At 43.3% G+C, this 13619-nt stretch overlaps 1 protein-coding gene across 1 annotated transcript; it reads right to left on the bottom strand.

Annotated features, from left to right (window-relative positions):
- Nucleotides 1-2824: 2824 nt before the first annotated feature.
- Nucleotides 2825-13587, bottom strand: abhd16a (abhydrolase domain containing 16A, phospholipase). Its single transcript, XM_034289171.1, has 19 exons — nucleotides 13440-13587; nucleotides 13006-13062; nucleotides 12710-12776; nucleotides 12291-12377; nucleotides 11357-11442; nucleotides 11103-11176; nucleotides 10853-10963; nucleotides 9362-9476; nucleotides 9135-9236; nucleotides 6516-6579; nucleotides 6349-6398; nucleotides 5945-6068; nucleotides 5732-5836; nucleotides 5445-5508; nucleotides 5296-5352; nucleotides 5154-5216; nucleotides 4888-5063; nucleotides 4686-4732; nucleotides 2825-3219 (listed from the first exon to the last, which is right to left on the bottom strand). Exons 1-19 carry the CDS (start codon nucleotides 13539-13541, stop codon nucleotides 3136-3138), a joined length of 1635 nt encoding a protein of 544 aa, XP_034145062.1. The 5' UTR covers nucleotides 13542-13587; the 3' UTR covers nucleotides 2825-3135.
- Between the last annotated feature and the right edge of the window lie 32 nt (nucleotides 13588-13619).

The following is a 13619-nucleotide window of genomic DNA, read 5'->3' as shown; positions in this document are numbered from 1 at the left end:
TCCTGAGCTACGACTAGCGCTAGCTGGGGAAACCAGATGGACACCACTGCACCACTTTAAGGGGAACTCTGGCAACGGCCTTGTGTCCTCTCCCCAGGGCATGTCTATGCCTTCATTACGTATTTCCTCAGGCCAGGCTGTCAAGCACGCCGCAGAGGACTTCAACATTCAAACGACCACTGCCGCGCGCAGCCAAATTGCTCTGTGTTCATATAATCTAAGCGAAGTTGGTTCCAGTCCATTTGGCAATGCTGTTAACTCAATGCCTTTACAGGACTTCTTTGGCCAAGCACACATGTTGATGGTGTTGAAATGAGAGCACCATCAACATTTGAGGTCCTGAGGCCAAGGGAAAGTCAGCAGGATTATGGAATTCACCAGTAACATAATATTTAGCCCAAAACCTGGTTGCCTCTGACAGGAGCATGTGGATTTTACTGCAAGTCAATGAGTGAAAGCACACATGGAAATCCACAAAGAAAGGTAAACTGATGTCAAAATCTGTTTTGCCAACTCAATCTCTGGTCCTGAATGTTCCATTTAAAGCTTTCAGTTATAGAGGGCAGTCCATAAGTATCCCAAGGATCACAGCTGATTCTGGTCAGAGGAATGTTCAACAGACGTCCTATATCGTCCCTCAAGGGGAGGGCACAAAGTGCTGAAAAACAATCCTTTTGAAAATGTCTTGCGAAAGAAAATTTTTAGACTTGTAATTTTGCTTTATTTCCTTGAATCAATACTGGAGTACTTCACATTCCCCATGTTGTATGATTGCAGTCCACCTGTTTTTGTGTATCTTTATCTAAGGTCTTTTTGGTTAACACTTCCTCAGTGCGCCCGTCATGTACAGTCTGGCTTTGTTACCAATCAGGTGTCATTGTGGCCCAACCCTGCATCCCCAAGGTCATAAACCATGTTTCATCTTGACTGAACAGGTCTGGGCTCATGACTTTGCCAGGCTCTGTGTCATAGTGACTTTGGCTCATACTGGTGTAATGGTTAGGTCAGAGGCAAGGCCTGTCTTTCTGAGTAATGCCAGAGTTCAGTCATTGTCAAGATCAGCTTGTCTGGAAACGACCAGTATATCATCTAGTGAAATACCACACCAATTACTGGAAAGAGAACTTATGACCATAACCTGGTTCTCTAAGACGGCATGAATGACGACGAGACAGTATTTTTATGACTTGGGAAATCCTGTGTCAGCCCTTACATAGGGTAGGCGTCCCGGATGGGTCAGCCCTTACATAGGGTAGGCGTCCCGGATGGGTCAGCCCTTACATAGGGTAGGCGTCCCGGATGGGTCAGCCCTTACATAGGGTAGGCGTCCCGGATGGGTCAGCCCTTACATAGGGTAGGCGTCCCGGATGGGTCAGCCCTTACATAGGGTAGGCATCCCGGATGGGTCAGCCCTTACATAGGGTAGGTGTCCCGGATGGGTCAGCCCTTACATAGGGTAGGTGTCCCGGATGGGTCAGCCCTTACATAGGGTAGGTGTCCTGGATGGGTAGGCGTCCCGGATGGGTCAGCCCTTACATAGGGTAGGTGTCCTGGATGGGTCAGCCCTTACATAGGGTAGGTGTCCTGGATGGGTCAGCCCTTACATAGGGTAGGTGTCCTGGATGGGTAGGCGTCCCGGATGGGTCAGCCCTTACATAGGGTAGGCGTCCCGGATGGGTCAGCCCTTACATAGGGTAGGCGTCCCGGATGGGTCAGCCCTTACATAGGGTAGGCGTCCCGGATGGGTCAGCCCTTACATAGGGTAGGCGTCCCGGATGGGTCAGCCCTTACATAGGGTAGGTGTCCCGGATGGGTCAGCCCTTACATAGGGTAGGACGGATGCCTCCCTCCATTGAGGCACATCTTGGTGTCCTGGATGGTATCTTAGTGAAACACCTGAAACTCTCACAGAATCTGGGTTACAGTTGTAAACTCACTTTTTGAGAAAGAGAAAAACATAGTGACCAAGTATTTCTGTAAGCCTTTGGCCATGGTTTGATTAGTCCTTGAGTCAGGTGGGTCATTCAGGGTTACCTGGGAATTTGACCAGTACCCCATGTTGATGAATTTGGTGGCCATATTAGACAAAAGTTTTCTGTGGAATTCTCAGATGGTTCAGCTTGCAGCTGAAAAGTCCCACCTTGCAGAAATGTCATGCTCATTTTATTATCTAAAAGTGGAAAAATTACATTGCTGAAGTCACAAGTGTCTCCCGAGGTTCAGCAAGTGTGTAAGGGAGTGGGGACGTATTGGGTTTCACATGATATGTGTCAGAAGGAATGTACTCTTCAGCATTCTACCTGGAGTAAGCTTACGCGCGTCCAAGCTGCCACAAGGGGTTGGTACAGCATGAAGTGGCATTACTAACCTACACAATCCTGGGCACTTCCCTGTCAAACAGGTTTTTATATTTACATACAGCTCTTACATAACAGGCATTACCACCATCTGTTATTTTGTCCTTTGTGGAAATATACAAAATAATATCACATTTTACACTGGGCCTTTAATTAAACAATTACAGCATTATTTTTTTTATTTCAGGATACAGATTTGTTTATTAAGACCATGTCCATGTGAGAAAACAAGTGAAAGGAATAGAAGTATGGCTGGCCTGGCTGTATTTAGAAAAGGTACATCTTCATGTCCAGGCTGAATCGAGCCAGGTCATGCTTACATTACGTTGAATAATTGTTACTGATCTTTTTAAAAACACAGCCAGAGAAATAAGAATGGAGGGAAGAAAGGGGTGAAAGAGAGCACCTGTTTTATTATTTGTATGAGGTTTCCTTCCTTCCTTCCTTGAAGAAAAATAGAGAAAAGCAATAGCCTGGAGGCTTTATTTTGTACCATCTTCAACCGAAAACATTGACTTCATGGAAGGGAGGAAGTGAGGAAGCATTTCGAAGGTACAGACTTCAGGGCCAGAGCCTCCTTCAGGACGGGAGTGTATGTATGTGAACAACAGACAGTCTTAACACAACAAAAACATCATCTGATCAGCCTTGAACCCCTCCCAAAGATCCATAAATAACATTCAGACAAAATAAAATGAACATTTTCATGCTGACCCTCTGATTCGTTAGTCTTCCCCGGCTCCTAGACACCTCTACAACTCCTTGCTCATCCATCGGTCTACAGACTCCAAGGGGTAGCAAATTCAGAGTAGGGGAGAGGAGTGCAGTGTGTCGTCTCAAAGTTGCGCATGTATTTCCCTGCCTGATAAAAGAAGAGAGGGAACAAGCAATGGAGAAAAAAAAAAGGACCATCAATAAACGAGCACATTTCAGATCAATGGAACTTGTTGGATGATATTTACTTTACTCAGTCAGTCTGAATTTGACAGAAGCCCACCTATGTAATTTAGCAGACATTAGTCAGCCACCTCAGAATAAGAGTAGCAGCATTAGTAGGAAGTGATTAAGTTGCCTGTCCCTCTCATTCTGTAGTAAATGGCTTCAATATGCACAGAGCGTAGTAGAAATACATTACACCAGGCGTACAGAGAGAACAGGTGACCTGGTTACTATGGGAACCTCCAGTGTTCCGCAGCATGCACAGTAATGAACACTCCACCACCTCCATTTTAACAGAGGGGACAGGTAAGACAAACGCTGGCTATTTGTTAGTCAGAGAAAAAGATCAGAGGTAGAAAGGTTTTTATCGATTCAGAAAGAGGAGGGGAATAGAAGTTCTAGAAGTCGTGTTTATAGAGAGGGAAGAAGGCAAGCCGTAGAGAGTGAGAAAGAAAATACAAGACGTTGGATAGAGTGAGAGAAGACAAGATATGGTCTAGAGCAGAGGTGTCAAACCAGTTCCGTGGAGGGCCGAGTGTCTGCAGGTCTTTGCTCTCACCTTGAACATGATTGATTAATAAGGTCACTAAGTGGTTAGGTTCTACCCTCACTTGTTTAGGTCTGAACTGGGAACCAATTTATAGGAAAACCTGCAGACACTCATCACTCTGTGGAACCGGTTTGACCACCCTGTGGTAGAGACGGAGGGATAGAAGACATGATGTTGTAGAGACGGAGGGATAGAAGACATGATGTTGTAGAGACGGAGGGATAGAAGACATGATGTTGTAGAGACGGAGGGATAGAAGACATGATGTTGTAGAGACGGAGGGATAGAAGACATGATGTTGTAGAGACGGAGGGATAGAAGACATGATGTTGTAGAGACGGAGGGATAGAAGACATGATGTTGTAGAGACGGAGGGATAGAAGACATGATGTTGTAGAGACGGAGGGATAGAAGACATGATGTTGTAGAGACGGAGGGATAGAAGACATGATGTTGTAGAGACGGAGGGATAGAAGACATGATGTTATAGAGACGGAGGGATAGAAGACATGATGTTGTAGAGACGGAGGGATAGAAGACATGATGTTGTAGAGACGGAGGGATAGAAGACATGATGTTGTAGAGACGGAGGGATAGAAGACATGATGTTGTAGAGACGGAGGGATAGAAGACATGATGTTGTAGAGACGGAGGGATAGAAGACATGATGTTGTAGAGACGGAGGGATAGAAGACATGATGTTGTAGAGACGGAGGGATAGAAGACATGATGTTGTAGAGACGGAGGGATAGAAGACATGATGTTGTAGAGACGGAGGGATAGAAGACATGATGTTGTAGAAAGGGGAAACAGTAGAAGATGAAAGTCAAGATTCTCACCAGGAAAAGAGCCAGCTGTCGTCTTCCGTCTAGTGTCATGTCCTCACCTGAAAAAGAGTTTAACTGTGTATTTCTGTCCTCTGGGAAAACCACTACTATAAACACGTGCACAGAGACAATCTATGCAGAGAAGGCGGACAGGTAAGCAATCCTAAATGACTGTATTCATCGTTAAGTGTACTGTCAAGTTGTGGTCTCTTACCGACGCTCCATGGGAAGAACTGGCCTCTCTCCGACTGATAGGACTGTAGGACCGATGTGCACCAGTCATCGTCCACCTCATAGCTACTGTAAACTGATGCCTCTTCTAAGGGGTTAGAGGCTCCCAGCCACGCCCTGACTGCCCTGACTCCATCATCTGTCATCACCTTGGGGTACCTGTGGATATGACATCATCAGAAATTCCAGTCAAAGAATATATCAAGGTTGAGTGTAGATAGACAAGGCCAGGCCTCTGTGACAACCCACCGAAACTGGAGAAGTTTAAGCAGGAGGTCGTTTCCTCTGTTGGACATGATGTCTTCTGGACCCCTGAAACAAAACACAGTTAGTGAAGCCAGCCACTGGCTAGACACTAACAGAAGCTGGTCCTTTATTCACAGTCACTCACGTGGTGGTGATTATCTCATCTTTGGTTCTCCTAATCAGAAGCACTGGTCCCTGGTACCTAAGGAAAAACTCAAATGTCATGGTCACAACCTTCACAGCGGCTCTGGGCGTAGATGCAGTGCGTTTGTGTCAGTCGCGCATCACACTCACTTGCAGAGCTGGTCTGCATTGTTGAGGTTCATGTACTGCCTGACGGTGTGAGTCACAAGCGGCCCTAAAACACAGTTTCATTGTTATGTAGGGAACCAAACACCTACAACACCAGAAAAACACTGCAAGTAAAGGTTTTGCTGGCAGGCAGAAGTAAAATAACTAGTATACTAGTATCTTAGTAGAATAAAGTATTACCCAAACTGTAATGTCCAAAGACATTACTACAAACTGGTCTTTTCCACACCTTGACCTGTGACCTAGTGTATAACCCTTGTGAGACTCACTCCAACTGTCAGGCATGACCTTCAGAGCCAGAGGCAGCAGGTCATCAAAAGAGGCGTCCAACACCACAGCCTGTATCTCTGGGTAGGACATCACCGCCCAACTGGCTGTGACCGGAGAGAAGAGGACAGAGATAGATGAGTTGGTGCCACCGGTCCCATCCACAGCTATGACCCCGCTATGACTTCCACGCTGTTGACCAACACAGGCCCTACCTGTGAATCCCCCTATGGACCACGCATAGACCATAATGTCCCTGAGATTGAAGCCCAGTCTGTGCACTGCAAACTGGATCACCACATCCATGGCATTGGCCTCGTTCTGGGGGAACGGTACACCCTGAGAAACAGAGAGATTTCCTCCTTTACTAGTCAATGCACATGGAGGCACACATCAACGGGCTGCTGAAACACAGGACGTGGGAACGAACAGATCAGAAGCTGTGTACTGTTGAGTCCCTCCGCAAACCCTCCAGACGAACCAGTTGTTCCACATAGCGCCCATTCACTCTCTAGCAGTCACACTGGAAGTATGGCACAGGGACAAACTGCTCTGATCATTAGAAACCTGTTAACACAGGAGCATGATGTAGCCCAGAGCCAGGGACACTGATGCTCACCGTGCTTCCTGCAAAGCCAGGATGGTTCCAGCCCAGCACAGAGTACCCACCTGCCACACGGACAGACAACACACAGACAACAGACTGCTTCAGTATCGAGGCGCATTGTTGGTTAAATGGTGAGAAAACGAAACAGGCCTGAGCCCAGATCTCAACGCGTTCCTTACCTTCCAACGGGGTGTTCATGCAGCCCACCTCATAGAAGCCTGCGTTCCCCTCACAGCAGATCACCTGCAGCGAGGCACAGAGCAGACACATTACGGGCCTTCACAGATCACACCACCCTGCTGGATCCGTCAAATTCTTACACAATTCTCTGAGGATCTGGTCATTTTTTTGGAAAATCAATATAACCAATCACGTTTCTGTGGTGGACCAGATCCAACCCAAAACACATCGGAGACTGAATTTACTAAGAGTTGTCAGATTCTTTTTTTTATAACATTTATTCCTTTGCAAGCCCACTAACATTATTTTCACATCTGGAAATTAATTGTAATATTTAACATGTATTTTCTGTTGAAAAGTATGGATTTGGTCCTACATTTTTTTTTTTTAGCATTTTCCTTATAACATCCCTGGCTGTGACTGACTAGAGAATGGTTTTCAGAAATATTTTCCAGCTAATTATTCACTTTTGTCTATAGAATTGTATTTTTCAGGCTCTCTTTTTCATACTATGTTCACCAAAAGTCATAATAGAAATACTTGTCATTCTAAATGAAATGTAGATATCATTATCCTTTCCTCCTTCAAGTTTATTAATAGCTAAAGGTTTCCGGTGTAGCCTAGCCATATTTATTATTTACTGCAGGCACGACTGCACATAGCTTGTAACACTGGCTAAATTCATCATGCCTCGTTCACTAATTTGACAAATGGCAGATTCAAACACATGAACAAGATAGGTAAACAGCCATTTATTCTGTTCTAATTTATTTTAATTTTTAATTCATTAAATAATCTCTATTCAAATAAATGTACATGGCAAATTGTGCAAAACAATCAAAAGGACCCAGATAAAGCAATTTACCTTTGTCAGTCATTTAAGGCAAAGACATACATCTGTGCTTATGGAGTTTGTTTTCTATGTACCAAACTCTAACTTCTGGTCTGCATGTCTTTTACAGTCTCACATCCACCCAAAATCCAAGGCAACCAACTGTTAAGTACATAATTATTCAGTTTAAATAAATGGGTCCCATCAGGTTGAACTAAATTATACAATTCTCATTTGCCAAGATAATCCATCCACTTGGTGTGGCAAATCAAGAAGCTGATGAAACAGCATTATCATTACACAGGTGCAGCTTGTTGGGGACAATAAAATTCCACTCTGAGATGTCTGACATCTTGAAAGAGTGTGCACATTATAAGCTGACAGCGGGAAAGTCCACTCTGAGATGTTGCCAAAGAATGGAATGTTTATTTGTTTACCATAAGCTGCCTCCAACACGTTTTTAGAGAATTTGGCAATACATTTGCACAACCAAAACATTTCAGCACTAACTGTCAGAAACCGTCTCAGGGAAGCTGATCAATAGTAATGTTTTTATGGTTTACAGAGCCCAATGTAATCCAGATCCTTACCAGATGCATCATTAGTGATGTACAACCCAGTTTCCAAAAAAGTTGTGACACTGCGTAAAAGGCAAATAAAAACAGAAGCAAATTATCTATCCCTATATTTAATTGAAAAATAGTACAAAGACAACATATCAAATGTTAAAACAGAAATATTATTGTATTTGGAAAAATACATGCCCATTATGAATTTGATGCCAGCAACACGTTTCAAAAAGTTGGGACAGTGGCATGTTCACCACTGTGTTGAATCACCTCTTCTTTTTATAGCACTGTAAACGTTTGGGAACTGAGGAGACCATTTGTTGTAGTTTTGAAAGTGAAATGTTTTCCCATTCTTGCTTGATAAGGGATTTCAGCTGCTCACCAGTTCGGGGTCTCCTTTGTCGTATTTTTCATTTCATAAATGTGCCAGATGTTTTCAATGCGTGACAGGTCTGGACTGCAGGTAGGCCAGTGTTGCATCCATATCTTTTACTAAAGAGCCATGCTGCTGTAATATGTGCAGAATGTGGTTTGGCATTGTCTTGTCTTGTATAATACTGTTCAGCATTAATGGTGCCTTCACAGATATGCAGTGAACTACAGTCCTCTACAGAATCGTGTCTGTTTTTAATGCAGTGCCGTCTGAGGGCCCAAAGATCACAGACATCCGATGTTGGGTTTTAGTCTCATACCTTGTGTATAAAGATTTCTCCAGATCCTCTGAATCTTTTAATGATATTATGTACTGTAGATGACGAGATCCCCAAACACTTTGCAATTTTACATTGAGAAACGTTATTCTTGAAGTGTTGCACTATTTGCCAGCGCAGTCATTCACAGAGTGGGGAACCCCTCCCCATCCTCAATTCTGAAAGACTCATCCTCTCTGGGATGCTCTTTATATACCCAATCATGTTACTGACCTGTAGCCAATTTACCTAATTAGTTGTGAGATGTTCCGCCAGGGTTTTCTTTTGCATTACACAACCTTTTCAGTCTTTTCTTGCCCATGTCCCAGCTTTTTTGAAACATGTTGCTGGCATCAAATTCAAAGTGGGCATGTATTTCTCAATAAACAAAATGTCTCAGTTTCAACATTTGATATTTTTTTGTCTTTGAACTATTTTTCATTATTGCATTCTGTTTCTCTTTACACAATTTCCCAACTTTTTGGAAACAGGGTTGTAGTTTCTACAGAGCCTAGTGCAGGTCCTTACCAAAGTCTGCCCCTGCATTCCTCCAACTCTCCTGCGGTCCACAAACATGGTGTCAATCTCATTGCCATCACAAGCCACCAGCTTATTCCTCTGGCCTTCACACTGCAGCGAAAAAAGAAAGGGAGGGATGTACAGAAATGGGTAAAAAAGACATGTTGAACATACTGTATGAATCCATGTTAGGTTCCTGTGGTGAATGAGTGTATGTTGGTTGTGTGGAGACCTACCTCCTCTACAAGCCTAGCCTGTCCCTGCTGTAGCATGGGTCTCATAGCTTTCTGAAGGAGGTATACAGAGCCAGGATACAGCATCCTCCTTCCAAACGAGTGGGCTATCAGAAAACTAGAGTGACAAAGATAGCGTGAGGGAGAGAACAGCTACAGTAAGTGATATAACCAGTAGTTATAGTTACACATTATTGAGTCTATACCTGATGATGTGGCATGGTAGAGCGTAGTGTATTATTGAGTCTATACCTGATGATGTGGCATGGTAGAGCGTAGTGTATTATTGAGTCTATACCTGATGATGTGGCATGGTAGAGCGTAGTGTATTATTGAGTCTATACCTGATGATGTGGCATGGTAGAGCGTAGTATATTATTGAGTCTATACCTGATGATGTGGCATTGTAGAGCGTAGTGTATTATTGAGTCTATACCTGATGATGTGGCATTGTAGAGCGTAGTGTATTATTGAGTCTATACCTGATGATGTGGCATTGTAGAGCGTAGTGTATTATTGAGTCTATACCTGATGATGTGGCATGGTAGAGCGTAGTGTATTATTGAGTCTATACCTGATGATGTGGCATGGTAGAGTGTAGTGTATTATTGAGTCTATACCTGATGATGTGGCATGGTAGAGTGTAGTGTATTATTGAGTCTATACCTGATGATGTGGCATGGTAGAGTGTAGTGTATTATTGAGTCTATACCTGATGATGTGGCATGGTAGAGTGTAGTGTATTATTGAGTCTATACCTGATGATGTGGCATGGTAGAGTGTAGTGTATTATTGAGTCTATACCTGATGATGTGGCATGGTAGAGTGTAGTGTATTATTGAGTCTATACCTGATGATGTGGCATGGTAGAGTGTAGTGTATTATTGAGTCTATACCTGATGATGTGGCATGGTAGAGTGTAGTGTATTATTGAGTCTATACCTGATGATGTGGCATGGTAGAGTGTAGTGTATTATTGAGTCTATACCTGATGATGTGGCATGGTAGAGTGTAGTGTATTATTGAGTCTATACCTGATGATGTGGCATGGTAGAGTGTAGTGTATTATTGAGTCTATACCTGATGATGTGGCATGGTAGAGTGTAGTGTATTATTGAGTCTATACCTGATGATGTGGCATGGTAGAGTGTAGTGTATTATTGAGTCTATACCTGATGATGTGGCATGGTAGAGTGTAGTGTATTATTGAGTCTATACCTGATGATGTGGCATGGTAGAGTGTAGTGTATTATTGAGTCTATACCTGATGATGTGGCATGGTAGAGTGTAGTGTATTATTGAGTCTATACCTGATGATGTGGCATGGTAGAGTGTAGTGTATTATTGAGTCTATACCTGATGATGTGGCATGGTAGAGTGTAGTGTATTATTGAGTCTATACCTGATGATGTGGCATGGTAGAGTGTAGTGTATTATTGAGTCTATACTTGATGATGTGGCATGGTAGAGTGTAGTGTATTATTGAGTCTATACCTGATGATGTGGCATGGTAGAGTGCGTACAGAATTGAGCACGCTGTCTGCTGCCCCTCTCAGTCGGGCCTCTGGCTTCAGTAGAGACACTCCTGCCTTGGAAGGCAGTTTCCTGTCAAACAGCAATTTACCCAGAACATTAAAGGCACTCTAGAATTAATATATACATTGAAAACAGATGCTTACTGTTACAATATACATTCAGACACTTGCTTACAAACTTATAAAAGGCTTACAATACGCAAACTCACAGATTGCTAACTTCTTTCCAGCTGAAGTCTGCCGGCCAGTGAGAGAAGTCGAAATCATAGCAACCCAGTTTTTTCTACAGAAAGAATATTAGGGATTAGAAAGAATAGATGTGGCTTGTTTGTATCCAACTGCTTGCAAAATAGGCTTGATAAAATACGGACAGGTTACATATAATTAACCATATGTGGACCAGGGAGTAGGGGGTCATCTGAGACGTTGCACTGTAGACAAGATGTTGCCATAGCAGCATTACCTTTTTGCTAGGTGTGTTGGTCTTCCTGGTTTCCTCCAGAATGGAGATAAATTGTTGATACTCAGAATTCTTCCATCTACCCCATCCTGGGAGACAACCAGACAGAGAGAGGTTTTTCATAAAAAGTTATTTACGTTAACCTGATGTAGAGTAGACAGAACATCTCGTGATCACTTGCATATCAGTTGGGTGTTCATTTATGAAAGATTAAACCATGTCACATTTAACCAGGGCTCATATTATTTTTCCAAACAGTCTAATTGTCTTAGATTTTTCCACATTTAATTTTTAAGAAAGAGAGGCTAATGAAGAATACGGTACAAAGTCTGGATTTCTCTGTGTGTGAAGGTCAACAGCTGTTTTGCTTCTTGTTGTACTGCTGTGTCTAATGAGCGACAATATAATTCACGTGGATGTTAGAATGACCTGTGGCTTGTCCTTTAACGCCTTGGAAAAATAAGCCTGAGCTCAGAGATCTAAGAAACCATGACTTCAGAGAATATGTTGTACAAAAGAACCAATGGTGGAAGATTCGGGAAGGATCCATCCAAAAATTAGCATAATGGGAGGACCTACCTCATTGTACAACCATACTGCATAAAAGTGTGTGTCCGAGGCTTGGAAGTTAGTTGTTCTGCAGAACAACAAGGGTTGATTGCTGTGCAGGCCAGCACAGCTTTATGACATCAATAGTCTACCATTGAACTCCTGAGTTGTAGGGACTTTTTCCCAAAAAAGAGAGGAGTGTACCTTTTTGTGTAACCCTACACCTTATACCTCAGTACTAAACCCAGAGGAGCGCTGCGGTACTTACCAGTAGTCTAGACATACAAAACATGCCTGTGTAGCAGATGGACACCACACACTACCTCCTCTAAAATGAGGTTCCAAAGCAGACAAATCCAGTTCAGCTGTTGAAGCATAATGTTCTCACCTCTTAGACAGGCAACTCCAAGGAGACAGACCAGTACTGTTCCCACATACTGACTGACTGGAACCAGCTTACTGCTGCAGATGTAGCCTGAAACACAGAACTGTTAGGGCTACAAAAACTACACAACACAATGACTACCACTACCATCAAGGACCCTTTCATCTTAGATCTTTACGGCAGGCGGTGTCAGAGAAAGGCCCAAAATATACAGTAGTCGATACACTGGTCCCTATACTACTACAGAGCCTGTGGTACCAGTGCCTGGAGCCATCAGAACTTTACAGAGCTTTTACCCACAGGAAATATGCCTCTTAAAAGGCTGTCAAATGAAAGATGATCAAATGAAATAATTACCCAATGTCTGTACTGGCACCATTGTTTCAGTATTGAATATATATACACACACACACACACACTACCTTTTCTGTATAGGTAGCAGAGGAGGAGAGGTGAGCTGTAGTAGGACAAAGACCACAGAGCTGAGGCCTAGAGGGAGTACATGAACAACAACCGTTACATATTAACAGAAAGTACTGTAAGCAGAGATAACGGTGTGAGCGTGCGCCTTAATGTAACACATTGGATGTCAACATAGATCCAATGTGTTACAGGCCACCGCATGGGAGGGAATTAGAGCTAGTAATAAAAACAGTCTTGATCAAAAATGAGCAAGAATTCAAGTCTCTTGTACAGTATAGCTTCATACAGTACTGACCCATCCGAGGATGCTGTCTGTGTGTTTCTCTAGGCTCTTGGGTTGGTAAGTCCATCCCTGGGGTTTGAAAAAGAAATGGAAAGTTGTTAGACAAGCTGTATTTATCTCCACCCATTAATCAGCTAGCTACCTATAAGGTTTAACTTTGCATGCACGCTAGCATGTTCATCTGCAACATTACGAAAGCAGCAGCTGTCTACCTGGAGAATCCGTTGTAAAGGCGAACTAAATAGCTTTGTTAAGAATTAATTCATTAAATGTAACTATGTAGTATTTTTCGTCTTATCATTAAGAGACTGACAGGACCATTTCAATAACACAGACTGACAGTTCCGGACCGGAACGCGAGCTGCAGTAGCGCTGAACAAAGACGCATTTATATTCTGGTGTCCTGTGGGTCAGAAAGACATGCACTGCAACTTCAATGGCCCTACCCTCCTCCCGGCTCTGCCCTCGGGTCGTGACTGATCCGGTGACCGGTGAATTCGTTGGAGATGAGGCCCAAAAAAGCAGCGAAGCCACATCCACCCAGCCATTTTTTCTTGGTTGGGTAGCTATGGAAGCCGACAAAGGACATACATTCCAAACAGAAAAAGCGCATCGAGCTTTACGCG

Source organism: Esox lucius, chromosome 20 (genome assembly GCF_011004845.1).
Source record: "Esox lucius isolate fEsoLuc1 chromosome 20, fEsoLuc1.pri, whole genome shotgun sequence".
NCBI lineage: Eukaryota > Metazoa > Chordata > Actinopteri > Esociformes > Esocidae > Esox > Esox lucius.
Note: the sequence above shows the minus strand (reverse complement) of the source record. Positions and strands in the feature narration are given on the sequence as shown.

What these genes read in the sequence shown, in the direction of transcription:
- abhd16a (XM_034289171.1), bottom strand. Translation starts at nt 13,541, where the DNA reads ATGGCTGGGTGGATGTGGCTTCGCTGCTTTTTTGGGCCTCATCTCCAA. An exon ending in TGGAGTTGCCTGTCTAAGAG is followed by an intron (nt 11,443 to 12,290) that starts GTGAGAACATTA and finishes GTTGTCTCCCAG; the next exon opens with GATGGGGTAGATGGAAGAAT. An exon ending in GAATGCAGGGGCAGACTTTG is followed by an intron (nt 6,580 to 9,134) that starts GTAAGGACCTGC and finishes GCCTCGCTGCAG; the next exon opens with GTGATCTGCTGTGAGGGGAA.